The sequence below is a fragment of the Clinocottus analis genome, unplaced genomic scaffold, assembly GCF_023055335.1.
Source record: "Clinocottus analis isolate CAN_PGR_092001 unplaced genomic scaffold, fCliAna1.0.p SCAF_4, whole genome shotgun sequence".
Taxonomy (NCBI): domain Eukaryota; kingdom Metazoa; phylum Chordata; class Actinopteri; order Perciformes; family Cottidae; genus Clinocottus; species Clinocottus analis.
This window is the reverse complement of record NW_027176153.1, coordinates 22,536,520-22,564,055: the sequence shown is the minus strand read 5'-3', so window position 1 is coordinate 22,564,055 and position 27,536 is coordinate 22,536,520. Positions and strand designations below refer to the sequence as shown.

Sequence of the window (27,536 nt, the reverse complement as noted above, 5' to 3'; positions counted from 1 at the left end):
GGTCTTGAAAGGGTTAACAGGAGGGGGAGGAAGAGGAGGAGGAGGAGGAGGAGGCGCAGCAGCGCGCAGCTCCTCTGGGTGGAGTGAAGTTTTTTGATAATGTAACGTTACTACAACAGAATTAGCTCGAGAGGAGCGACTGACTGCACTATGGCGGTGTGAAAAGTAGCCTTTTCCGCGAGAATTAAAACACACACACACACGCACACACACAGACACACGCACACACACACGTCTTTTCACTCGCCGGCGGCAGAGACGTTGTTGAACACTTGAGCTGAGATGAGTGATGTGAGGGAAGAGTCGCTGCTGGATTATTTCTACTCCACCGGAGGCAGCTCAGGCAGGGTCAAAAACGCAGAAATACTGAAGACATTTAAGCCCTTTATCGGCCACAGTGACGTGCAGTTACGTGGTAAGTAGCGAGTCGTTGCCTCGTGGTTTCCATGAAATGAAACATATTAACCCGAAACTATCTAAAAATAAATTGGAGGTGGTGGTGGTGGTGGTGGTGGGGGGGGGGGGGGGGGGGTCGCGGCATCAGTTACTACTCGGTACTGTGAGATGGCACAAATGTTAATCCTCCCTCCACCCACCTCTCGTATTTTTGGGACGAGTTGTATTTAAACGCAGCATTCAGTCCGCGTTTGATAAACAGGGTTTTGTTTTAGATGCCTTTGCATTGTTCTTCGGTTGTTCAGCAGACATCTGGTTCGCATTAAAAAAAAAAAAGCCCCCTCCAAACATCTACAGATTCAGCAGCAGTTGTGTCATTTCCTCCCCCCAGGCCGGTTGGAGCTGCCTGGTTTAACACAGGACCTGAACGCACCATCACCAAACGCACCATTGTCACAGGACAGTGGCTCCTCTGACACAGCTGTTCTCCTGCTAAATGAGGAAGAGATTCATGTTTTTTCTTCTTCTTCTTGTACTCCACGATTGCTAGAGATTATTCAAATAGTACTATTATATTTACTGTGTGGCTCTCTGCTGTTGCCCTCCACCCACCTACTGTACAGACGCTTATGCAACCGTTCTGAATCATTGTAAAAACACCAAAATTCCTCTCATATTTGGCTTCTTTAAGAGGAATGTGTGTGGGTTACGTGTTTACACCTAGCTCTATGTTACAAACCAATAAACTCAGTTCATCCCACTTCACTTCGTCATAACAAAATCGTCCTGTTACAAATAAAAAAGTGGAATTAAAAAGCAATAACATGCTGCATTGCTCAGCTAATACACTGAGGAAATTTGCAGTTACTTGGCATTTGTTGTCCTTGTTTTTAGTTGTGTGTCTGTTTCTGTTTGAGTTGACAAAGCAGCGGAAAACTAATCCCTTGAATATCTGCACATAGTTAGCCAATAAAGCTGATTCTGATTTGTCCAATCCCTTCCTTTGGAACTGCAATGAATAGTCAATTAATGAATAAGTTGATGGACAGATCATCCAGTGGAAGCTATTTTGTTCGTCTTTGTATTTTTTCAGTAGTTTTTAAAGCAAAAAAGGCCTCGTTTTAATAGTTACAGGTTCTCAAATATGAAACAAACAAAACAAGGTGGATGGACATTTTGATTCTTCTGATATTTTATGAATCAAATCTAAAACATCAATGAGATAATCTAAATTTGCAATGTCAACAGTAGAAATCTTTGGATACATATTGTTGTGTAACTGAGTTTACTAACTTTTCTTTACTTGTGTTACTGTTACAGTACATTTTGAAAGATAACCACAGATAACCATGTTAATGATTTATCAGAAAAGTAAAACTAAAAGTAAACATCGTTCTAAGGATGCACCAAAATGTATATTTATCAACACTGATTTTGTATCTTGACAATGGAGCTCATTAATTAAATTAAAGTCCATACCCTATAGATATTATATACAGGAAATGTATTTCTTGTTTAGGTTTTGGCTTTTTGCTAGCTGCATAGAAAAGAGGTAAACTCATAAGATTATTTTAACAAATTGCTAATGCCAAATTTATTATTTAACAATTAGTCAATTAACATGAATAAAATTGTTTCATTTAGTTTTTTATAGGTAGGAAAGCAATATTGAAATCAAGCCTGCTGTTGTCTTACATTAAACATAATTGAAAACAGTTACTTTAACACAGTGAGTCAAACATCCTTTTAATTCCTGACATGTAAAAGTCAGAAGGGACATGCACATCGTACCTCAACAGGAGGATCTGAAGTCAGCTAACATTAGCTTGCGTCCGCCAACCAACGCCGTTGATTATGCCAGACCAAGCGAGGCTTCGTCAGCGTGCGTTAGCTGAGCGATATTGTGTTTTACTGCTTATAAACGTCACTCTTTTATCTGTCATACCTCCCTTCAAAATGCAGGACTGTTAGTTTTAACCATTAAACGTCCCATTGCAGCCCGAAAAGAGAAAAACACACATCACTGACTAATGTCAAATAGCTTTGGCCCAGAAGACAAATAATGAGCTCGTAACGATCCTCAACTGTACTTTTACCTTTGGCACCGCCCGCCATGCAAACATATTTGAACCTCCCTAAATGATTATCCAAAGTGACCTTGCGCTGCCGTGGTCCAGATGCCGTGTCAGCGCTGCAGTTGTTGACGGAGGTTTAGAGCGCTGCCTTGATACTCGGCCATCTGACGTGTCTGTCCAATTACAAAAAGTGCTTCCCAGACATTTGAAGTCTGTCGTGTATAGCGTGCGCTTGCAGATGTCGATGTCGTAATTGTGATGATAGTGTTTTAATCGTGATTAAGTCCACATGCATGACTGGATGTGGACCTCTAATGGGGTTGCCTCTTTCATCAGATCGGAAAACTGGGGCATGGTGGGAATAAAGGCGGTGTTGGGAGGGGGGCACACGTGTGTGTGTGTGTGTGTGTGTGTGGGGTGCTTGTTTGCGCAGACCTTCAGCTAATAAATAACTGGCATGCATAATATGTTACTCACTTTGCTGTGCAAGGAATTCTTTTGTTGAGACAGATGCAAGTGGCCGTTTCCTCTGGATTTCCTGTTGTTGTTGAGCGCCAGCGGTGCATCTATCTCACTACAAATGTTATTTCCGTCCACATCAGGAAAAAGGAAACGCTTCAATTGTCCCCCGAGCTGCGTGCCCTTGTACACCTAGGCATGAATGGAATACCTACGCCTGGAAAAATTCCTTGCTCGTGGCGGCCGACGTGGCTGCTTGATAACCAGCACAGTCAGCTCTTAATAACAGTCTGCTCACTGGCGTAAACAAAGGAAGATAGCTTCATCTGGTGATGTCTATCAGCTTGTTTTGGCCCACGGGGGAAAGATTTACTGGAAGTAACTCAGGTTTTCGCTTTTTGGGGGATGCACTGTGATCTGTTTGGGTCTTTGTGGAGGAGGGGGATCTTTTTCCACTCTAGCTTGGCTTGCAGTGTTTATATTGAAGCAACTGTTTCTTTGAATGTGAGCTGCATCTAGCTCAGTCAGCCAGACCAGAAGCCAGACTGGGGAAAACCTCCCATGTCGTTACTCTCCCACCGATCAGCAACTCATCCTGCATACGTCTATTGGAAACAGACACATTACATTACATGTCATTTAGGTGACACTTTTATCCAAAGTGAGTTACAATAAGTGCATTCAACTATGAGTACGAACTCAGAACAACAAGAATCAAGAGAGTACAATTTCTTTAATAAAGTCAAACTATAAAGTGATATCAGTAAGAGCCATCTAAGTACTAGGGGTGGAAATCACCAGAGGTCCCACGATACAATATGTTTATGATACGATATTATCGTGATACATTGAGTATCGCGATATAATGCGATTTATTAAAAAAATTTCAACTCCAAATTTTCCCCAAAGGAAAACTTTGTCAACAAAAAATAACTTGATTTTATTATTTTAGGACCAAAACGTTTTGAATTGATTAAAAAGAAGATGGATACTTGGCTCGTATATTGATACAATATCGCCAAGCAAAATATCGCGATACTATGCTGTATCGATTTCCCCCCCCCGACCCCTAGTAAGTACTGCCAGTGCTACTGCTGCTGTCTTCTATTCACCAATACCTTCTACCCGTTTCTGAAAATACTTTACAGTAAATCAAACTTAATTTAAGCTCTTTTTGTTCCAGTCTAATTATGTCAGCACTGAGCCGAGTTTGTGCAATTTATTTTCGCCCTCATTGGACTTCTTTGGAGTTTGTGTTTCACTGAATGCGAGAAATCAGAAACTATATTTAGTTCTAAGATTTTCACAACAACATTTTCTCCCCTTGCAGCTAAATACAGAGAGGAATTCAAGCTGATCATTGACCGAATCGCTGTGGTGAAGTCAGAGAATGTGAGTAAACTATTAAAATGTTCTGACCTTTTGTGGAAAAAGCTCTGCTCTCATATGTCAACACTGTGGCATTAACAGGCAACTGTATCACTGATATTAAAGGTTGTGGTTCCAGCTTAACCAACATGACTTAAAAAGGATCCTTTACAGAACTGTTTGTACCCACCGGTTTCCCCCCCAAGGGACTGCAGCTGCAGCTTTCATTTTCCTAGAAACTACTTTAATGATGCATTTTCACATATCCACAAAGTCAATGAACAGTTTTGTTCCATTGAAGCCGAGAATTAGCTAACCACATTTTTATGTTCAGCGTAAATAACCTGTTACTTCCCTTTCATTACAAAAAAACAATCTATGAATGTCCAAATATTGTTCCATTTTCAAGTTTACGCATGAGAAAACACAGTGTAGCCCACATGGCTGTGATGATCGTACTACTTCTGTTGATCACAGGGGGAAAAGTATCTCGTCCTCAAGAAGAAATATAGGCAAATGCTGCATGAGCGAGACGCCAAACTTCCATGCACAGACGGGGACGGGCAGAGGCGTTCGAGCCCAGGCCGAGCTCCGGCCGCCGTACCGTGGGACGCCGCGGACGTCTCGGCTTCTTCGCTTCAACAGCATGAGCCGATGTCGCGTTCAGAGCCTGACGCTGCTGCTGAGGTGAGTTTAAATTCGGGTCGCGAGGTCAATTTGTTTTAAGACTAAAACTGAGGTGTAAGCTGGTATGAGATTGAGCAACATACAAACTGCTGAATTTGCTATCACCCCAGCACAGTGTTCCCTCTTTATGTGAATGGCACGGTTATTTCTAAAACGAGCCATCTCTGTTAGTGTCCTCTGCCCTTTTCTATACACTATACATGTGTCAGTATTTACACAGAGAAGCACTGTGGAACAGATAAATGCTCTTCTACTCCGCCAAGTTAGCCACTATGTGAATAAAGGGAAGGTCAAAGGACTTATGTCTTTACGTAAATGGCAGAGCCTTTTGAAACTAATGCATGGAAGCGCTTGACTGTTGTAAAAATAAACACTATGTGCCGGTTTAATGCACAATAATCCTCTGGAAGTACTTTTACATATTGTTCCTGCAATAAACTTGAGCATTTAATCATAGATTTGAAAGATTAAATGTATTTTATGCTATTGGTTTAATGTTCCCCTCCATGACTTGCTCAAACAGGCACTAAAAGAAACATCATTAACCACACCCAGATGGTGCAGGGAGGGGACAACGGACAACAGAGCAAGCAATATGCGAACGCTGTTAACCTCAGAACGCCTCGGCTAGATGTTTGAGTTCATAGCACGTCGTGTCTACACTCCTGTAGGACCTGCAGACGGGAACGGCCTTCATGCAGCACGACCTTCTGCAACTTCCTGCCATCCCAACCCAGGAACCCTCGGCCCAAAGCAACGGGGAGGATGAGCTGGACAAAGATTCGGGGTCAAAGGTGACAATTTGTCTAATTGAGAGGCAGTGCTGCTTGCCTGCACTCACTTTCCCATTTGCACATTGCTAATTATGTGCCACTGGTTGTAGGTTCGCATGCTGTATTTCACGTCTCAAGCGATACATCACACATGTTCTGGCCAAAAAAGGCTGCAAAAGACAGAAATATGATGCTCAATTCACAGAAAATAAAGGGTGCAATTATATTAAAAGTCTCAAAATGTCACAGAGACGGCAAAGAGGGCCAGAGTTGTGCTTTTTAAGATGCTCTTATTTGTGACGTACGTTCACTGTGTTTGTGACGTGTGTGTGTGTGTCCTTTAGAGAAGCATTATTGTAAAGTGTTTCATGCTCTACTTGAGACCAATGATTCGCAGCCAGGGGCCACTTCAACATATGAAAAGACGGAGAGAAGCTCAGTTAATTTGAAGAAGAAGAAAAAGAAGAAAAAAAAGATAGAGATTTGGTAAATAAAATCTATCCACACACACAAACAGGATTACACATTACTGGGAGGCTGATTTTAAGTATATTTGATGACAGAATAATCAATAAACTACCGGCTATAGGACGATTGCACAGGACACACCTCCCTGAACACGTGTTGCAATTGAGAGTGAACATTACAAGCAAGTCGAAAAGTCAAACAGAGAAAAATAAAATGAATGGATATATGGTTTATATGTGCAGCATCTGTCACTCCAAGTTGTAGTAATATGAACACAAAATTGGCCAAATCTCCGGATAATAGAGGGGAAACAACCCTGAGTACAGACAAATCTCAGATGAAAGATATATTGTAACAAAGTCCAGTTTTATATATTAAATAGTATTAAGTAACATCCCCTTCAAAATCCATTCAGAAGAGCATACTTGGAACATGACGAGTGATATTTGAAGGACTAAGTAGTCCTTCAAATATCACTCGTCATGTTCCAATGTAGCTTTGTTTTTAAAGTTATTGAAGCCATGTACTTCACTGGTAACACAGTTTTCCTTTTTAAACCTTTATCTGCGTGGAAATAATGACTTTGTAGTATAGCTAAACGCTAGTTTGCTCCTTTTTGGTTGACAGTTTTCATAATTAACCTCATTCTGAAAATCGAATCGATGATAATTACATTTAAATCTCGTTATATTACATTTTACTGTAAATTATCAGAGGAAGGGCACAACTTTCAAAACGCAGTAAAGTATATAATTAAATATGTTCACTGAGGTCACGCCTGTGGTTCCTCTGACAGCCACCAGGTGGTGCTAAGTAAATTACCTGGATTTGTAACCCACAGCAGTATGTGTTGAATTTGAGTGGGAGGAGGACCCAATGGGGGGAGACTCTGCATTTAAATTAAGCTCTCTGTTATTATGTTAAGCAGCAACATGTTGAAACTCATTAGAAAGATAATAATCACTTGTGCCCATTAAAGAGATTGAGATTTATCCCAGAAAAAGATATGTGGCTCTCCTTGATGACCTGCACAATCGGCAGATGAAATATGCTGACGGGTGTTAATATGCCACCAGCAATCAGATTAAGTGTGTTTGCTTAAAGTATTAGTCACACCGTTGAACTTTGTATTTAGGACACCCAGTGTGTGTTGACAGTTGTTCCACACTGAGAAGCTACCTGGCTGGTTTCACACACTATTCCTAATCACGACACCTGAGGCGGCGAGCTTTGCTCTCTCCTGTATAATATCCTGCTCCCAAATGCAGGACGACCTTCTGCAGCAGATAAACTCTGCTTTCTTTTTCAAATCAGGGAGGAGAGCGTCGTCCCGATCCGATTAGTTTGTGTTTTGGTTGTTAAAAGACAAGAGCAGCCGCTGTTTGAGTTACAATGGATTTAAACTAGAGCCCAAACATATCTGTATTGGGACATATGTGTAGACATAGAGTGCGGCGCACGATGCCGTAGATGTTTAAGCAAGTTTTGAAATGGTTGTAGTTTTTCCTCCAGAAAGAGCAAAAGTCCAAGTAAGTAAGTAAGTAAGTAAGTAAGTAGGTAGGTAACTTTAATAATCCCCAGTGGGGAAACTCATTTGTCACCATAGACAACAACAGACAAGGTTCACAGTGCACAACAGACACAAAACACATTACAAGAACAAACAGCAGAAAATGCCAAATGAAACAAGACAACAAGAAACATAACCAACATGGCAAGGTGCTAAATTGTAAATTAAATATCTGAGAGTTTTGGACTGTTGGTCTGACAAAGCCTTGCAGAGATCAGCTTGAGCTCTGGAAAATAGTCAAAGACTTGATGAATAATTACAAAAAATAATCAACAGATGAATCAAATCTAGAAAATAATAGTTGCGGCCCGAAAAATTATCTAAAACTAAAAGCGTATGGAAAAAAAAAGAAGCATTTGAGCCCTTAGTTTTCAGTTCTTTTTAATGCTCTCCACTAAAAGTGAGAAAAAAGGACATGCCAGAGTGGAAAAGGCTGAACAAATACAATCCTCCACTTTTCATGTTCAGTCCACTGACGTGTGGCAGTTTGTGCGAGAGACTTGAAAGAGCCGAGTGTTTTAACGTCACGTCTCTGTTTGATCTGAGAACTATTTGCAATCACGTCGAGGAAAAAAAAAAAAAAACTCTCCCCTCTCGCATAAATCAGCCAAAGTGACACTGTTATAAACGGCTAGATGTTCATTTTTCTTCTGTCTCGAGACAAAAACACATGGCCGACTGTCGGCGTGTTGTTTTTTTTGGTTAATTGTTAATTGGATTGTTATTCATGACCCCTCAAGTGTGAAAGCGGCACCTTTGTCTCGCTGCCTCATTACCTCTCTGTCTGTCTGACACCCTTCGGCCACGTCTCGTCAGCTGGGAGACATCACAAGCAGTGTGACCAGTGCGTGAAAAGGGATGTGTGTGCGTGTGTGTGTGTATCCTGTGATGCTGGATTTTCCTGCGTGACCATTATGACTGATACAGCAACGCTAACGTTTTGTCACAGCTGAGTAATAGTCGCGTCTTTTCGTGTCTTTCAGTCCGAGTCGGAGCAAGACGAGGAGAGTACGGGCAGTATGGGCTCCGCTGCTGTCGCCGTAAGTCCTTTTCCTTCCTTTTCCTATGTGTTTCATGTGTTTAAATGATTATTTACTCATTCCAAATTGTTTGAGCAGGTATATAAGTGATACATTTGATGGATCGATTGCTAGTCTTTGGTCTTGGAAGTGTCACGACTCGTTCCCTTCAAACCAACAACAGAAGTGAGAAACATAAACTGCTGAACTTTGTGCAATGTGATCATGGGTGTCTCCCACTGTGTGTCAGTTGGCGGTGACTGAGTCATTTGTAGGAAATGGATTAGAGGTTTGTAGCTTCAGCACTATCAACAGAGCCCACACAACAGGATGTGGACAGTAGGGTGTGTGTGTTTGTGTGTGTGTCTGTGCACATCTGAGCTCTCCCTCCCCTCCCTGTGTTAGCTGGATCCTATAGAGAAAGAGTGGATCTACTCGGCTGCAGGTGCTCGAGTCCCCGACCTCTCTCACCTGCTCACACAGGACCCCTCGCTGGCAAACAAGAAGGTAACGCCACCCTGAATGGACGAGGCAAAAATTCGCTATCACAAAGTCAGACCCGGCGAGAAAGACGGCAAATCAAATGTTTAGACCGATGCTATCCGAACTTAATTAGAAGAAAACAACTCGGACGAATAGAAAAATGATTACCCACCAGTGGAGAGCGGACTGATTGAATGGCTGTCCAGTAGCGAGCGACGGAGAGCGAGCCGTACTCATACATGGGGGGGTCTCTCACCGCACTTCCTCAGGTCTCACCCGCCGATCCAATCAGACGAACGGTTGTTGAGAGATAGACGAACAATAGCTTCTTCCATTTGAGGTGGACACATGGTGCCGTGTCCCTCGTCTCGAGGGGCCTCTGTGACCTGCAAGGAGACAGGAGGCTGCATCATTGTTGCATTGTGAGCGTGTCAACCTTTTGTTTTCAGAAGGTAAATCAGTGAAAAACACGATAACTTTAAAAACGCAGAAAAGTGAAAGACGCTTGATAAGTTAAAATAACATATAGATATTCCTTTATTAGTCCTGCGGTGTGGAAACTGCAGGATTACAGCAGCAGACACTTAAAGTCCACACAAGAGAGACATTTTTTTTAAAAATAAATTTAAAAAATAACTGATGCTTTGCTCTTTCGCCACACAGACACACACACAAGTAAAATTAGGACCACGGCATTTACTCAGTTCTTAAAAATGGTCAATGGAGCAACAATGACAACAACAACACTGTACTTTGTGTGTACATATATTAGCTACAATTAGGCTGTGACTGTAATTTTGACAATTGTAGTCAGTAGTTAAGTTCTTATTTCTCTCCTGGAATGAAACAGGAAACTTTTTCTTTTTTTGGCCATTTTTCAAGTAAAAAAAAAAGGCAACAAAAAAAGTCGATAATTTTTTTTAAAAATTTTTGGGGGGGGGTCCTAATTTTTAATTTTTTTTTGGTCCTATTTTTTTTTTTTTTTTTGGTCTGAATTTTTTTTCTTTTTTTTTTTGGTCCGAATTATTATTATTATTTTTTTGGTCCAATTTGTTGTTTTTTTTGGCGGGAATGGGCTTCCATACTTCCATCCTGATTTCGTTGCGACAACAAAGCATTGAGTTGTGGCCTCTTCAAACTGCATTCGGACCTCATTTGTAGTAATTAATTCCTCCTGAATTGCATCCAATGCAACGTTGTAAAACGCATCCTGTCCGTGTGACGCGGCCCCTCGAGAGTCTCCCGTCGTGAACATCCAACCCAGCTCATGGCCCGACCTCGCGGCTCACATCTGCACTCGGTTTTCCGGTGCAACGAGTGACTTTCACTGCCGCGTCAGGGACGGTCACTCTCAGTTTAACCTCCAAACAAACGGATTCAGATAATCCGTCAAAAGCGGTTGGCTTGTTTGACAAATAAAGGTCATAGAAGGACCAAAGGACAACTACATTTTTGATCAACTTTTCCTTCAAAGCAGAGGAATCAGGAATAAACCTAAACACTACACAAACGCTTCAAGTAACAAAAAAAGTCCCGTCGCCAGGGGATAGTTCTTTCCCAATAATCCAGGAAGTATTAGGGTGCTTCTTATTTGTCAATGTTTCCAACTTGAGTACAGCTTCATTCACAAAATACAACTAGGCGCCTCTAGTATCACTGCCATTTCTCATTATGTTTTATAGACATTAAAAACAATTGTTGCAGTTGTTGAAGGCTTCCTGATTAGTTATAGAAATAAAAACAAAAAAAGTAAGCCATATCCAGAGAGTAGAGAGAGCAATACAATGAACAAGAGAGAGAGGGAGATGCATTGAGAAGACCAAGGGCTAAACAAGAGAAATAAAAACATTATTTGTAAATTCTTTCACGGATGTTACGGTCTAAACAATCAGATCTTTGGTTTTGAGGATGGAGAATTTAAAGTCTGTGTCATGCAACAGAACATACAACATTATGTTGTGTCTTTTTTTTTCTTTCTTAATGTAGGAAAATGTATTTTGTTCGCACTTGTTTTTTTTATTCGTCTTCAGTCTGATAGTCCTAATTTTCCCGTAAACAAGAATGTGCAACAGAGACTGATGTTCCTACTTTAGTTCAATACTTTTGTTAAAGCGTCGTCAGGCTGATCCCAGATGCTAACAATCACTGTGGTGGGTGCGTTGTTATCAAAAGTGATAGAATTAATTACCAAAACTATGCAAATAATAACGTAAGACGAATAAAAGTGAACAAACTGGAAAGTAAACACATTTTGGAGGAAAGTGGGTTGGATACATGCTTTCACTAATTTATGCTTTTGTGTCTTTTTGTGAACCAGGACTTTACCTCGGTGAGTATTTCATGCTTTGATCGGCTACAGACGTTATGTGACATGTTGCACGTTGAGTTGTTGATGAAGTTAAATGTTCTTTTTCATATCAACACTGGCTCTCGACACTGCGACAACACCCATCCTTCTCAGGGGGTAAGTTTCATTATAACACCCACTGCAGCCTGTTGCATGTTGCATTCAAAATTGTATTATTATCTCTACGCTCACTGCGTCGGACTTGCTGACGTTTTTTTGCTTGTGTAACTTTCACAGGCTCACTCTGCCGAGACTTTTCCCTTAATAGTATTCTGAGAACCCCTGTGTTAAAACATCCAGATCATGCATTTCAAAGGTCCACTATCAAAAGGATTATGAAAGATAGCTTTTAGCTCCTGTGCCCCCCTGACAACCTAAATCCTTTTATTTGTCTCCCTGTGCGCTTAAGAGATTTGAGCTCATGTTTGTTGTCCCTCCCCTGTGTCACAGTTCTCACACTGTCCTGTGACCATGGCGGACCACCTTCTAAGAGTAGCCCTAAGCCTCTGCCATCCACACCCGGACAAGATAGCATGGCCCCGCCATTGAAGTGTTAGGGAGATGTGGGGGGGTGGGGATTAAGGAGAGTCTTAATGCCCCCACAAAGACTTCACCCACTTAAAGATAATCTGAAAGTAATAGAACAGGCTGGGATTAATTGTAGAACAATGCAGGTTGTGTCCCTGGGAAGGTGCTAAATCCCCCCCCCCAGGCCTCTTTGATGTTCCCTTTAGCCCTCAGCCTTTCCCTGTTCTGCAGAGGTGGATGCCTTTTCCAGAGATAACGCCCAGAGATACCAAGACTCATGAGAACCTCGTCTTTAAAAACCAGAAGTTGGAATCCAGATCAAATATAATGTCATGTTCTCACTTTGTGTTCAGTGTTCAAAAGTACCAGGCTTTTAAATCACATGTTTGACCAGGACTGAAGGGATTACTCTCCATCCTGGGAGGACTTAAGCGTTTCCTGTTCGGACCGAATGTTTGTCGGGATCAGATGATCTCACAGAAAATGTGAAGTTTGCTTAAAAGTGAAGAACCCCCTGGATCTCACCGAGGCCAAACACGTCTCACTAACAAGTCCAACGCTCTTTTTCTTCCTCTCTCCTCGTGACGTGGGCCTCTGTTCCTGCGACGGACTTCCTCTGCCACGCAGTTTGTAAGTACATCATTCGCCCATCACTCCTCTCTGCCTTCCTCTACATCATCAAGTGTCAGGCACACCGGCGGCCATTGTGTCGCCTGTTCATGGGAGTCCCCACTTCTTTTTTCGGCCACCGCTTCCCTCACTGGGGGAACAGGGACGTCCCTGAGTGATTGGACAGGTGGCCGCCCCCAGTGGGCAGGAACAGAATCCAGAGGGCGCAGGAAGGGGAGACGCTGCATCCTGTTTCGTGGCCCTCGTCCATCACTGCCGCCCACTGGGAGACCCGCCGCGCCGCCACTCAAACGGCCCTTTGGCCAATCCGTCTTGAGATGCGACAGGGGGACAGACAAAAGAGATGGAGATACTCGAGCCAGACGGCATCCATCACAATCTGTCTCCCAGACGCCCGACACCCAGAGGTGCAGCTACCTATCAGCTCCCCTCAGTGGATACAAGCAGACATTTTTCTCTTGGCCAGCTGTTGGACAGGCTTGTTGTGCTACGATTAGCGCAATTAGCAGCGTAGCTTCCAAAACACAAAAGGACCTGTGTGCTGTTCGAGCAGCGCGATCAAACCAGTTTGTGCCTCTGATGTGTTATCATCCCGTTCAAAAGTCACAGAGCTAAACATCTGTTTCTCTGTCGAATAAATGTCCTGTGATGTCATTTAACGACACTTACAGCTGTTTTGAGGAGACGTTTCCAACATTGGAGATGGAAAAAATATCTTGTCCTCTGTAACAAGAGAAACAAATGTATCCAGTTTCTTGGCCAGCAACTATATTTTCTCAATCCAAGTAGCAGGAAATTACTTTTTTGTACAATTGAGGAAAAATATAAACCCAGGATTTTTTCAGAAAATACAATAGAGACAAATATAACAAAAATAAATGACATTTTGATTAAATTAAAGCAAGGACATATGTCATTTTTAGAAGATATCTTTGTTTGGAAACAGGTTGAAATCATAATTTTTGTGTTTGAAGAGTGTAAAAGGATTTGGGAAATAGTTTGAGAACATCTGTAAGTTTTGTCTCTTTGAAACAGACCTTCAGTTGTCCAGACTACACTTATTTATAAAGTTCAACATTGTTCCTATTGGATCAATACCTCTTATCGCCACAGTTCATGTGTCATTCTGTGTGAAGGGTCAGACTCAGAAGGGGGTGGATGTGGTTACTTAGCCGACATCTGCACCTTTCGCGCCGCTTTCACCTGCTGATCGCCCGTAATTACGCCGCTTAAAGAGCGGAGGAAAAAAGCTGTAGAGATCACAGTTCTCGTCCGACAGGTGGATGTGGTTTGCGCGTGTGTGTGTGTTGTACACATACATGTGTCTATTATTTTCACATCTTTGCATGTGGACAAGCGGGTGTCGTGTCGCGGGGGCCCCGTGTTTTCCTCCTTGACGGGCGCTGACAGTAGTGCGCTGATGTCTGGGTGGGTCCCCACTCAGCAGGTCACACTAACATCATCAATCTTCCCCCACGGTGACAGGCGGCTGGACCCCCCCCGCCCCCTCCATTCACCCCCCCACACCAACTGTGGGCACAGGGCTGTGTTGTTTTGTAATTAGGCTCTGTTAGATGGCAGGAAACCATCTCTCCATCCCTCCTTCTCACCATCCCTCCATCCGTCCACTCCCCTCTGTGCACAGCTGGCCCTCTTGCTGCCCCTCACACGGCCAATAAGAAGCTTGCCCCCCCCCCCCCCCCCCCCGGCTCAGCTTTGACAACTTGTGTTGATGCTACAGCAGTTAGCGTGCCTGACAATAGTACAGGAGATTGTAAAGGTTTTTTTAAAGATAGATTCTTCTTTCCTTATCGCACAGACTGCTCTGCACTGGGCTGCCAAACACGGCAACGAAGACATGGCGGCTCTGGTGGCTAATGCGGGCGCTGATGTCAACATCAAATCAGTGAGTGCATTCTGATTATACATTTAGAAAACATGCATATTACAGTGGAAAATATTTAGATTTTAAGATCACGATTTTAAAGAGGCACTATGACTATTTAGTACACATGAATAAATTAATGGAAGAGAGATTTGAGTAAGACGGTCAAAATTAACAGAAGGCAAAATACCCTGACTTTTAGTTCTGAACATGCATGAGGTCATCCTCCAAAAACACTTCTAAATGTCCCGTGATGCGACTCAACAGCATCATTCATACAGTCCGGGCTCTTTTCCGTCATGATGAGCGTTTCTGAGAGTTACTTTCCACATTATTAAGAGTAATCTGCATCTATGTTCAGCAGTTATTTGAAATTCACGACTAAAACAAGAGTCGTATTTCCATCTCTTTCCATTGACTTACGTTTACTTCCTGGCGAATTACCCAAACCTAAAATGACCCTCACCTTAAACCAAGTCTTCACCTTATAATGTAAAAGGGTTTATGGTCACGCGGATGTGCATTTTGCCCTGAAAGGAAGGCGAGTCCCCACAATATGACAATATGGAGGAAATAAAACTTTTTTTTACCAAATACCTCAATAGCAATATTGCGACAATCTCCTATGGTTGACAATTGGTGATTTTATAAAATATCGACATAATATAAATCGTAAACTATATGTCAAATTAGTTGAGTACCCTTCATTTTATGCCACAGTGCACTTTGCTTTCCCGTGCAACACCACTGGTGCTCATGGTGTCCTTCTCTCTTGCAGCATGTGAGTATCCAGGCTTTTAATCAGGACGTGATGGGTTTGTACAGTAAGTTGTTTGATTTGCAGCTACACGGCCGCTGGTTTCTTCTTCTGTGCCCTTAAGTAAGTTAAGTAACGCTCTGAAACGATCCAGCTGTGCAAATGTATCGCCGCAGCTCGCGTTGTCGGGCTGCGGGAGCACTCTGCTAATAAATCATGTCACGTCACGTTAATTGTTTCGCAAAACAGTGCGTCTATTTACCAGCATGCTCGGCGCTATAACTATGCAATTTTCTGCAAATTACCAAGCAATTATGTTTGTATCATTATCTTATGTTTCCATAACCTTTACTAATTTGTATATTTTTTCCCCCCACATTGTTTTCATTGGACATGTTTCGGACCTGGGAAACCCAAGGGGGTAGGTACTAAACCCTTCCACCACTTTGCCACACGAATGCCCCTGAACGCAACATGAATTATAAAACATCAATTCATTTGAACTCCTTAAAATGTGTCAATAAGGCGACTGGATGTGTGTGTTTGCACATCAGCACTGTTGAAGTTCATGATGCATGTTTTACTTTGGTTCTACTTTTGTTTTTGTCTGCAGGGATACACACCTTTACACATCGCAGCGCTACACGGCCATCGGCATATTCTAGACCTGCTCATCGTGACGTATGGTAAGCTTTCCTTTCATCTTATCATTTAGATATTAAAACAATTAACAAACATAAATCATCTTAAGTGGTAGATTGACTTGATTTAATGCAAAATATCAGTTTAAAAGTGACGCTTTAGGGTAAAGGTGTGAATGAAGTAGCCACCTGCTTGCAAGACTAGATAGAGTTTGAGTTAGTCTTTGTTTTTTCTCATCAGGGGCCAAAGAAAACTTAAGGGACTACAGCGGCCATTTTGCCTGCCATTACCTGAACATCAAAGAACCGGAGGGTTCAGAGGAAGACGCCGACCTGCGTGAGTGACTCTTACTTTTGCTGCTGAGTTACAATAGTTTGAAGTTATAATGTTAGTACTTTGGCGGTTTAATGGTTTTATTTGTGTACTATGCTTCTCCATGTTTGGGCATTTTTTGAAGCACTTGGTGACAAAATGCAATGTTGTAGCAAAGCATAGTGTATAAAGATACAATGAACAATACTATTATCATAGCAATACTATTATATCTTTTATGCCTTTTTTTTACCTTAAGTTTATTGTAATGGTGGACCGAGCAAAATAAGCTTTTCATTGTATAGAATAACTGTTATCTGTGCGTATGACAGTAAAAACAAATTAAATCTTGACAGAAATAAAGTTTACTTAAAGAAAAAGGACAGAACTGCAGTATTGTGTTTAGAGAATGAGTCATGGCTCACATTTCTCAGGAAGAGTTCGGCCCTGTGTGAAAAGTTCAGTTAGATAAAGTCTTTCAATTGTTTTGTCTTTGTTAAGACTAAGATGCAACATTTTAATGTGAATACATTTGTAAAACAAGGTCAAATGTGCCGTTTTGCCTCAAAAAATGTTTTTTTACATCCTTTCTCTGCAAAAGTTAGAGGAAAACATCAGAACCAATGTAAAGTTCGAACACCAAATAAAAGAAAAAGATTGATTCCACGGTCAAATCGGTCTGTTGATTGCAACACTACGCTGGCAGCAGCTGGTTAGCTTAGCTTAGCATAAAGACTGGAGGTGGGCCCCAACTTTACCATCAAAATCCACCTACCAGCACCACTTCTTATCTACCACCATTAAATATTTTACTGTAACACACTGAACTTCAGAGGGCTTCAGGCTTTTTCCACACGTTTGAATATTTTATCTCCTGAGTTTAGTTAAAAGTTTCCCTAACCCTCTTTTCTTTTGTTTCTAGGAATCTCAGAGTTTCAAGTCACTCAGGCCAGAGAGCGAAACAGGAACAGGAAGTTGGCCTCGCTGTTTCACTCCAAGAAAAAGTGGGGCTCGGCCGAGGAGCTGGCGCCGATCGAGGAGGAGGAGAGGACGGCGTCGCATCAGCTCGCCCTTCCTCCGTTCAGACCCAGGAAATTCTCCCGCTGAGGAAAAAGCAGACACCTGCCAGGTCTCCTACACTCACACGTCAACTTAAACCTTACATGCGTAGATATTTACACACATGATGTTAACCTGTGTGTGTGTACAATGGGAGTGTAATGTGTGTTTGTTAAGCACACACACACAGCAACTGTTACACCGCTTACACCGATACTTATAGACCCGATCACACCTCAACAGCTCTTCCCAGAGTACTGAAGACAGATGCTTTAAACCTAAATAGCAGGTGCTGCACTTGATGCTTTGCTTTTAAGTGTATTTGCAATATTCATGCTTAACATAAAAAGTATTTCTTGAAGCCTTTACATTTTAATGAATGTTGATAAATATTAATTATGTCTTACGATTTCAGGCCAAATTGATTCTTTAAGCTCGTCATTGCCTTTTCTTTAAGTTAAGGACTGTAAAGATTTATACAAAAAAATCTTTAAAAAAAAGGAGCATACTGATTCGTAAGTTTTGGTAAAAATAATTTGTTCTTGCTTAACATTATGCTTAGCATAACACACAACAAGTTGTTAGAATTATTTATTTTACTTAGATGTCGTTATGGCATCCGACTCAATTTTCAAGACACGATATTGTGAAAATGTTCATTTTGTATTGAGTTAATAATTATAAAATCTGTCAATTTAGGGACAGCAAGAAGGTTATTGAGAAAGGGGGCTGAACTTTTCTAGTTTAACCGGCACTAACCTACAGCGTTTTTAATATTTGTACTTTAATAGTACAATTAATCTGCAGGAGAAATTGGAGACATTCAAAATAGGTTTATGAAAGAAATACATGACCCTCCCCCTTTCCTGACCCACCTCCCTCATTATGTTTGTACAGTCCCTTATGACAATGCATCTTATTGATTGTGCAACTCCACCAGCTGTCTGTGATGCAACTGAAGCTTTGCATTTCTTTTGTTCATTGTTTTTTTTTTGCCAAGTAACTTGTGACTGCAGCGCTCCATGAAGGAAAACCCCGCAACAAACTGTTTGTATGACACAATTACATTAACAGAAAAATGTATATATCAACATATAGGTCAGTCCATCAATATAATGTTACATGTTTGTTGTTATTAATGAGCTATTTTCAAACTGTCCTGAAGGAAAGTCTAAAAAGTAACACTATACTTTGCAAAATGTTTTCCAGTCAAGTATTTGTTGCAGTTTTGTATTTAATGGGCTACAAATAAAACCACGAGTGTCAATCTGGACCGAGAGACTTTTCAGAGCACCAGAAGGTTTCAGACGTAGTTTCCTCTGTTGGAAAAGATGCTCGTTGTAACTATTTGTTCATAATTCAGTGCCATTGTAAAAGGGAGTCATGCTTTTTTTTCAAGATAAGATTGTATAATCTTAACTAAAAAAGAAACTGCCTGCATTACATCTTTTGCACAATATTTATAGAATGAAGCTATTTTGGTATTAAACTATATTTTATATCAAACACTATATTTGTACTTTTATTCCTCCTGTGTCTACTCCATCAACTTCCAACCGCTGGACCGGCTGCTGACACACGAAAGCAGAGAAGAAGAACAACTTGTGATAATGCTTTTCGCTCCTTTCTTTCAATACAATAACCCCTCGGTTTTTAAGCCGCCTTTGATCTTACTATAACTACCTGACTCTGTGGGCTACAGATGGAGTAAATATGGGGCCTGCTAACTCTCCATACGGCTTTAGACCTTAATTCCTGATTAGCTGAAAAGGGCAGCACTTGCTTCTGGGTCTTGGATATCAGACGACACAGAGGGGAACAGAGGCAAAGTGTTTTTGTGCTTCATTTTTTGAAGCGAGGATGTTTGGGGGGGATAAGGAGGGAGTTTCTGTAATAGATACTTATCTTACTGCCCTCAAGCCCCTCAAACAAAGTCCCCCTCTGAAGAGATTATAACCCAGGGAGGGCACATTAACTCTAATCCGATGCTTTGAGGCCTTGCACCCCCCCATACCACCCTCTGCCCCACTTATTTCCACCCTTCTGTTGTCGGGGGGCTACCTTGTATCTAGTGCTTGTATGAGTAGGGCCTGTGGCTACACACGAGGGTTGTGTGTGTGTGTGCGCGCATGTGTGTGTGTGTGTGCGAGTAAGGGGGGGTCGTGGAGGTGGAGTGACTGTTTCAATAGCACGCTGACTCTAATGAAAAGCATTGAGGGGTGCATACTGCTGTGTAACTGATTCCTCTCTCTGAAGAGATTAGGCGCTACATTGTTGGTTCAGTTGCTCATTTCCATGAGAGCGCAGCCTCCCACCGGCGGCCGCTCGCCTTTGTTATTTTGAGTTGGAAAACACAGAGCCCGATGTCCCGGGCTTCCTTGTTACCATTGTTTCACAAATGGGCCAAAATGTAGATGTCACGTCACCAATGCCCAATAACCTCATTAGCTGCTCGCTGTGAGGCTAAAGAGAGAAAATAATAGATGCGTGAACTTCAGTTTGTTCATCGTGTATGGAGACTCTGCGTAACATTGAGATAATACTATTCGTAAAACATTCGTTTCCCTGGAAATACAACAATGTTACGAGATCGTGGATAACCCCCCATTAAAGAGATAAAAGACTGATAGTGGAGGTGGAGAAACTGCCGCTATTAAGTTTATAGGGCGACTCTAAAGCATACATTTATACATGTAATAAATGGTAACGACACCATAATGTAGTTGAAGGCAGATACAAGTGTTTAATATTGTATATAACTCATCCTGTTGGCACCTATAAGTGGAGGCTGGTGTATAAAAAGATAATGAATGGCAGTATTGTGAAACACAGTTGTGATGTAAAATAGATCTTCATAGGACAAGTTGGAAATGTTGACCTGGTCTGCAAAAAAAACCTACAATATAGTGTTGTAAACTGTGAATTTATTGTTTGTATACTGCTTATAACTGCTAAACGGGAGTCAAGTGTTATTACTGAAGAATTAAATACATGCAATTATTAAAAAAGTCACTTTCTTCGACTCGAGCAGGGTCAAAGGACATTCATAAAATCTTCATACAACTGAGGTGGACGAAGGAAATGTGGAGAAATAATGTCGGTACTGTACAGCCACTCTTTGCCACTGCGACAGTGAGAAATAACGGCCACGTACGTGCAGGAAAACCTTGCAGCCGACGTGTCGTAACAAGCTGGAACAAGGAGCACGTTGGGAGGCAGCTCTGACTGGGCTCCATCCAGCAAGCTGCGCTCCTGGGGGCCTAGCACCCAAACACCCACCCACCCACCCACCGGGGCCCACGATACAGGGATACAACCGGCAGCAGCTGTCACGCAGGCCCATCACGGCCTAACCATCGCCGACCTGTCACTCACCCAGCGGAGGGCCGTCAATCAGGCTGCACCCAGGAGGGAGCCGGGGAGGCGGGCCGCTGCCCGGCCCCCCAAAACAAAGACATACTTACATTTGCAAGCGGTTTCAGCGCCGCTACTATTTTGAGAGAATGATAGAGTGGTCCTGATAAGAGTAATGACAAAGGACAAAGAGTGGAGGGGGGTCCGGGGAAGAAGAAGAGGGGATGGGGGGGTCAGATAGTAAAGAGGTGGGAGCGCTTGATAACATTCACACTTTGCTTACATCTCTCCATTTGTGTTGGTGGCCTCAGGAAAATCTCATTAGGGAGTTCTGCTCGGAGACCATTATGCATTTGTTGTCAATTGATTATCCGTGCTCCTCACTATGTAAATCTTTAGCTTGAAGTCTTTTATTTCTCTGTCTCTATTTACATTTTGTGAGAAAATATCTGATAAAAAAAGTTTTTTTTCCTCCTGATGAATGATACATAATTCTTTCATCTCCTCCGGCTCAGTTTCTACGAGTCCGTCCGTCAACTTTCTCTCCTTTCAGTATCTGGCGCAGTAAAAATAAACTAACAAGCAAGAGGTGTGGAAGACCCTGCGGATTCACTTTGGGCTTTTGTTGTGTCGTTCACACTTACCCACGAGTTATTCAGATTGCGTGTTTCGTCCCTTTGTCGGCTCGCAGGTAGGGGGATTGCCTGTAATTGAGGTCACACCTAAACCTTTTGTCCCGACCTGCTCATTAGCCCCCTTGTAGCTACCGTCATTCTGCGTTTTCATCCAAAGCCGTGGGCCTTTTCTTTGCAGAGTTATGTGGAATATGCACCACATTTGTAGATAAAAAAGAAGCCTCACAGCACTGTTTCAATACAGAGGAACGGCTCTCTTATCACAGATGAAGATCATTTCATCCTCTTTGCTATCTTGTAGTTGTATCTCTTTTGGGGGCCGCCGAGAACAATCGTCTTCCATTTGGTCTCTTCTCTCTCCCGCAAACGACCGACATCCTCGCGGCAAACGGCGCAAATTCGACCTGTCGGAGCGAGACCAACACCTGCATTGTGGCCGAGCTGCCGAAGAGAGGAAGATAATGAAAAGAAGTTCTCCAAGGAGGGACAAAGGCCTCTGCCCTGAGCTGTTTGTGTCGTGAGATGTAGAACACTGAGGCCTCCTTCTCTTTGCACTCTCGCTGGACCATTGTTGCTCTTGTTCAAATTTGCTTTCAGTTCTGTTGACTCAACCTCAAATAAATTCCTTCTATTCCTTCAACCTTTAGCACATTTCAGCTTCATCACTTAATCATGCAACATGATATTAGACCTCTCATAACTACGGGGCTATGGTGGGAGATATAAACAATTATTTTTATTATCAGGTAATCTGCAGACCTTTTTTTTTTTGATTCAACAAAAAAATGCCCAAATTACATTTCATTACATCTTCAAATGTCTTGTTTTGTCTGCCCCAAACCCAAAGATGTTCACTTTATTATGAATTATTATCACCATCGTATACAGCAAATCCTGCCATTTGAAAAACTGGAACTGTTCATGCTTTACTTTATTGATTGTTCTATTAAAAAAAAGTTCAATAATCTATATTCGTTTTCAGTATTTCCTCCAGTAACACGGAGGTACTGACACTAATCCTCTTGTTTAATTTACTGTTTCAGTGAAATCAGTTCAGAAGTTGAAGTGCTTTTGTTTTAGAAGCAGAACAGAATGAAAAAAACTAAATTATTAGTTTCTTCATATTTGCAAAAAATCAAACAATGTTCGTAAAAATTGTTTTAACTTGCACAACGTTCTATTTTCATAAAAGTATTCACTTCATATTTAAAAATCTGTGTAATTTTACATTCATTTTGAGTTAACCTAAGTGATGACTCTGCATCACAATCAACAGCTCTCTAGAATATTTTCCAGCAACTTTTAAACTTTCATGAGGAGTTTTTGACCTTTGCATGATTATTAATGTAACTAAACTAAACAGGTGCAGGTGTAAATTTACTGCGACAAGGAAATCAATACACCGTATTACATTGTTGAACACACTAAATTCTTGATTGATTCTTCACAATCAATCACACAAACTTTATGCAAAAACAATACCAACTGCTGGTGTAACTTGTATGAAGTTTGACTTATGCACATGCTCAGATTGGTTATGTAATATGTGGATGTTTTATAGGCTAATGTGAGGCTTTAATATTAGAAATAACTTTGAGTTCATAAGTAACTTACATGTACATGCAGGTGTTATTAATAACAATGGGGACAATACATTTCTTTAACTAAGTAAGTGAGACATGATGAAGAAAGCGAAAGTGGTAAAATGAAAAGAGTTGAGTTCATAAAAACTGAATGGAAGGTTACAACTTATAGCATTACAAATATACAATTAGTTATCTACATTTTGGGTTTAGAGTTAAAAGGGAAACAAAAATAGAAATACTAATCCAAACAGATTTTTTTTTCAAACTAAAACGAAAAGATTGTAAAATAAATATATGTAAAGTGGCTTCACTGCACACTATTTTCACTTTAATACTTTTCTCAGTATCGCCACCAGCACTACCCCTCTTAATACGGTTAATATAATAATACAAACTATGCAAGATAAAAGAGGTGAAGCTCCCTTGAACCCAAACACTGAGCTTATGTGGCTCTTTTGAGGGGCGTGGGGAGGAGGGGGGGCAGTGGAGTAAGAAGTGTAATCTTCTCCTCTTATCTCTAACATCCCCCTCCACACACACACATACATTAGCATCTGTTATCTCATAATTATCATATACATTAGTCAACACCTGTTTCACCTAACCTCGTTTAATTAGGTCCATTGAAACTTGCGCGTGATTCAAAACAATGTCATCCGACATGTAACAAGGCAGTTTGTTATGGTTCAGTCAATAAGTGAACACATACAAAAGATATGGTTATATTCAATCGGTTATGCAATGAAATAACGGCGCGAGGTTGATTTGGCAGAAGGTAACACGTCCTGTCACGGTGGCACTTTTACACCGCGCGTAAAACCTGCTCGCGTAATTAAATGTCATTGACAGTTAATTCAATTCACAAAACGACAGATCTGTAGAGGATGAAGTGTCACGCGCGACAGGAGAGACTGGCAGGATGTTGTTAACTGAATTCAAGTCATTTTCTAAGATCTTCGGCAATTAGTGCGAGACATGCGAAGTGTTACATTCCTCATTAAACAGACCAAACTGGAGTAAGGTTATAGTCTTGAAAACTAAAGAAGTCAAAGAAAACTACAATACAAAAAATATCATATATAATAAACACTGTGCCGCCAAGAAATAAGCCGATATTTTTTTTAATTTTTTTTACTTTTAGTCGTGGGTTTAAGAGCTTTTAAAAAGTTGTCCATTGGGCCGTTAACATTCGATAAGTGACATACACCGAAATACTGTATTTTTATGACAAAGCATATGATCTCATCAGTTAATTCGGAGTCTTCATTCACTTCAAGAAAAATGTTGCATTTGAATTGAAACTTCGGTTCTCTTCAACCAAAAAAAACCCCTCTTGTGTCGCGGTCTGCAGCGCATATTTAGTCTCCACGAAGACGCTAAAAGGAACAGCGGAGGGCTTCTTTGATGGGATTTGTTGCCAGTGAAAGCTGTGGGTCTTTTGAACGTAGCTGTCAGTCACTGCCAGTGGGACCTCCCCCCCTGACTTCCCCCCTCCTGCAAACACACGCTGGCAGCTGGGTGGATATAAATAGATCCAGGAGGTTGGATTGCCGCACAACACCGAATAGCAGAGACGCAGGAAAGATGCCCGCATCGCAAACTGGAATTGGCAGCTTTTTCTTGGAGCGGAACCTCAGCATGCCGACTGGATACCAGATCCCGGTGCTGGGATGCCCACCGGGTGTGCAGCAGCAGCAGCAGCAGCAGCACGCGCAGCATCTGGCAGCGATGGCAGCCGGACTTCCAATAACGTACTCTGGACTACAGGGATACAACTTCATACCCTACCCACACCACAGGCACATCGCACACATGGTGAGTTGAACAAAAGTAACTCACTTTACATTAAAAGCTCGAGTGGAATCATTGCAGCCTACTTTTTTTTTTTTAAACAGAAACGTGTAAAATAGGATCTAGCAGAAGCGTCACAACTTGTATTTAACTCTCACACACTAAGTGGTACTGAAGTTGTGTTAGCCTGATGCCTACACAATTTTCCGGAATCCAATGGGTTGAGGAGGTTCTCCACTTTTATTAAATTTCGGTCCACAAGCGCGCATTGAATTGTGCGCTCTGGGTTAATCCGTGCGTAATTGCGCACAATCGAGACCCTTTCGCTTGCGCTCACGTTCTCCTTCTTTTCTGTTTTCCAGAACAACGCTTTCGACTTGAAGGCCGCCTCTCCTTACCATCACGCGCTGCTGGCTCGAGGGGGGGCTTTCTATCCGCCGTATCGCCCCGGAGTTGCCGAGGACCCCGGCAGGGTCGCCAAAGTGGCCACCCGAGAGAGCACCGGTGCGCTCAAAGCCTGGCTTAACGAGCACCTAAAGAACCCGTATCCCACCAAGGGCGAGAAAATCATGCTCGCCATCATCACCAAGATGAGCCTCACGCAGGTCTCCACCTGGTTCGCGAACGCGAGGCGGCGCCTGAAGAAGGAGAACCGCGTCAGCTGGGCGTGTAAGGGCAAATCAGACGAGGAGGAGGAGGACGACGAGCAGGAGGGAGAGAGCGACGACGCCGACAGCTCCATGCAGAACTGTCATCTGGATGAGGAAGAGCCTCAAAGCGACCCCGCGCACGCCGATGAGCACGAGGACAGCGCGTTGGACGGCGGCTCGGCGTGCACGGAGGCGCGGCTGGAGATGCCGCAGCAGCACGAGGACACAAAGCTGGCACTTGTTGAGAAAGTTGAGAAGAGTGAGTCTGATCACACGCTATCCGCTTTGGAGAGTAAGGAAAACATTGTCAGTCAGAAACCCAAGATCTGGTCTTTGGCCGAGACCGCCACCTCGGAGACTGTGAAGAAACCCCTGGAGCATATTTACCACCCGGCCGGGAAGCTGTGGGCTGAGTGGGCTTCTAGGAACGGACTGTTCGTTCCGTCGTGTTACACCACTCATGAGATTGTCTAAAGTGGGGATTTGGATACACATAAGAGACACTTTTTCCACATCTATGCACTTTAAAACTTTCAAACCTCAGGGATTTGGTCGACTCTTCCTGAAGTTTGCAGTCAAATGAAAAATGTTTTGAGAACCAAAGACTAAAACATGTTGTAAATACGTTGCAGATGTATTTTTCCATCGCCAACCGTGTAAATTATGTTTCCTTTTTTATGTCTATTCATGAAGAAATATTTTTGCTTAAATAAAGTTCAGCTTCTAAATATTTGTTTCTCCCCCCTTGGTCTGTAATTTATTTTCCAGCAACGCTAAATTCAGACAGCCTTATTGCCTATAAAATGCCTATAAAATGCCTATAAAATGTGAAAACACCATCATAAACTATAGTTTGTGTTAATGAGGAAACTTAGCATTTTCATCACTTTCAATTCTCGTGTAAGACTAAAAGAGAAGATGGCTTATTCATGTAAATAAGTTGAGTACAAAGAGAGTATTGGCCTTAATTTGCATTTCAAACCCAAGACCCAAATCTATTTAATCTTCCCAAATTAGGTTTTTGGTCAGATTGTTGCATGGTAATCCCTGACATACACTTTGAAAAAAAAACTGTCCGAATTTTCTTTGATGCTGTTTGACTGCATCTTGAACGGCGTTTTATTTGAGCCAGTTTTCTTCTCGGTTATAGAAGAAACTGTCACTTTCGGCTACGGTCACTTTAGATTAAGCATCATTTTAGTTACGTTTAGAGTCTGGAAGAGGGATTCTTCACAATCAATCGCACAAATGTCCGTGTAAATTCAAAGGCCCGCACCTTCATTAATCCGGGGATAATGAGAAAGCCCCTGGGAGCGTCGCTGCTGCGTCTTCTGGCCTCGCCTCTCCATGCAAATCCCTACAAACAGGAACACACACAGGGCAGATTAGCTCTTATCTGAGCCTATTTTCTCACAAGAAAACAGATGAATAATAGAATATCATATAAATAAAAAACGTTAAGAGCTACTTATCCAACTATTTCATTCTGAATTTATTTTTTACAGTGGTAGGGTACTTAATTACACTTTTCTACTCCTTATATTTCCATATTTCAGCAGAGGGGCTCCGTAGAGACTATTCGATGAGCTGAAGGTTTAACAGTAGTGAACCTCTAGCGCCCCTCTGAGGAGATCAAGTGGAACTGCAGCCCAGTTGGCTCCATTCAATCTGTGCCTGCTAGATTAAACCAACAGGTGCATGACGGTCTTCATATTCAGTAAATTGCCTCCATGTATATTTCTTACGATTGAACGATACTTACTTTCCAAGGATATCCTTATCTTCCATGTCCATCACGAATACACGTCCACAAAATCCGCTTCGATGTTATGAGCGCTCATAATTCCAGACTCAACTGGGAATCGTCACGTTTATACGTTTACGTAAGTATCACAATTATCCCGCATTAGTTGTCTGAACTTTCGTGGGTCCACTGCAAAAATGAACTGCTTGTAGTCAATTCGGCTCACTTCTAACGCTGCCATTCCTCCGAAATGGAAACAAACTTAGACAATAATGAGCTCAAGTTTTAGCGTTTACCGACACAGATGAAAAACCACAT

General features: G+C 42.0%; 2 protein-coding genes and 1 long non-coding RNA gene across 3 annotated transcripts; 2 read left to right on the top strand and 1 right to left on the bottom strand.

Annotated features, from left to right (window-relative positions):
• Window positions 1-89: 89 nt before the first annotated feature.
• LOC137801117 (ankyrin repeat domain-containing protein SOWAHC) lies at window positions 90-17,866 on the top strand. Its single transcript, XM_068598536.1, has 12 exons — window positions 90-415; window positions 4,261-4,322; window positions 4,776-4,985; window positions 5,657-5,779; window positions 8,780-8,836; window positions 9,221-9,322; window positions 11,616-11,627; window positions 12,801-12,803; window positions 14,623-14,715; window positions 16,059-16,131; window positions 16,328-16,423; window positions 17,322-17,866. Exons 1-12 carry the CDS (start codon window positions 283-285, stop codon window positions 17,504-17,506), a joined length of 1,149 nt encoding a protein of 382 aa, XP_068454637.1. The 5' UTR covers window positions 90-282; the 3' UTR covers window positions 17,507-17,866.
• On the bottom strand, window positions 9,479-27,508 carry LOC137801118 (uncharacterized). The gene is made up of 3 exons (XR_011079687.1): window positions 27,237-27,508; window positions 26,751-26,831; window positions 9,479-9,684 (listed from the first exon to the last, which is right to left on the bottom strand). It is a non-coding gene; the product is annotated as an uncharacterized lncRNA (long non-coding RNA).
• Window positions 24,618-26,067, top strand: irx7 (iroquois homeobox 7). The gene is made up of 2 exons (XM_068598316.1): window positions 24,618-24,848; window positions 25,187-26,067. The coding sequence occupies exons 1-2, from the start codon at window positions 24,618-24,620 to the stop codon at window positions 25,946-25,948; spliced, it is 993 nt and encodes a 330-aa protein (XP_068454417.1). The 3' UTR covers window positions 25,949-26,067.
• Window positions 27,509-27,536: the final 28 nt, after the last annotated feature.

What these genes read in the sequence shown, in the direction of transcription:
- LOC137801117 (XM_068598536.1), top strand. Translation starts at nt 283, where the DNA reads ATGAGTGATGTGAGGGAAGAGTCGCTGCTGGATTATTTCTACTCCACC. An exon ending in CTGTGGTGAAGTCAGAGAAT is followed by an intron (nt 4,323 to 4,775) that starts GTGAGTAAACTA and finishes TGTTGATCACAG; the next exon opens with GGGGAAAAGTATCTCGTCCT. An exon ending in CCTGCTCATCGTGACGTATG is followed by an intron (nt 16,132 to 16,327) that starts GTAAGCTTTCCT and finishes TTTTCTCATCAG; the next exon opens with GGGCCAAAGAAAACTTAAGG.
- irx7 (XM_068598316.1), top strand. Translation starts at nt 24,618, where the DNA reads ATGCCCGCATCGCAAACTGGAATTGGCAGCTTTTTCTTGGAGCGGAAC. An exon ending in ACAGGCACATCGCACACATG is followed by an intron (nt 24,849 to 25,186) that starts GTGAGTTGAACA and finishes TCTGTTTTCCAG; the next exon opens with AACAACGCTTTCGACTTGAA.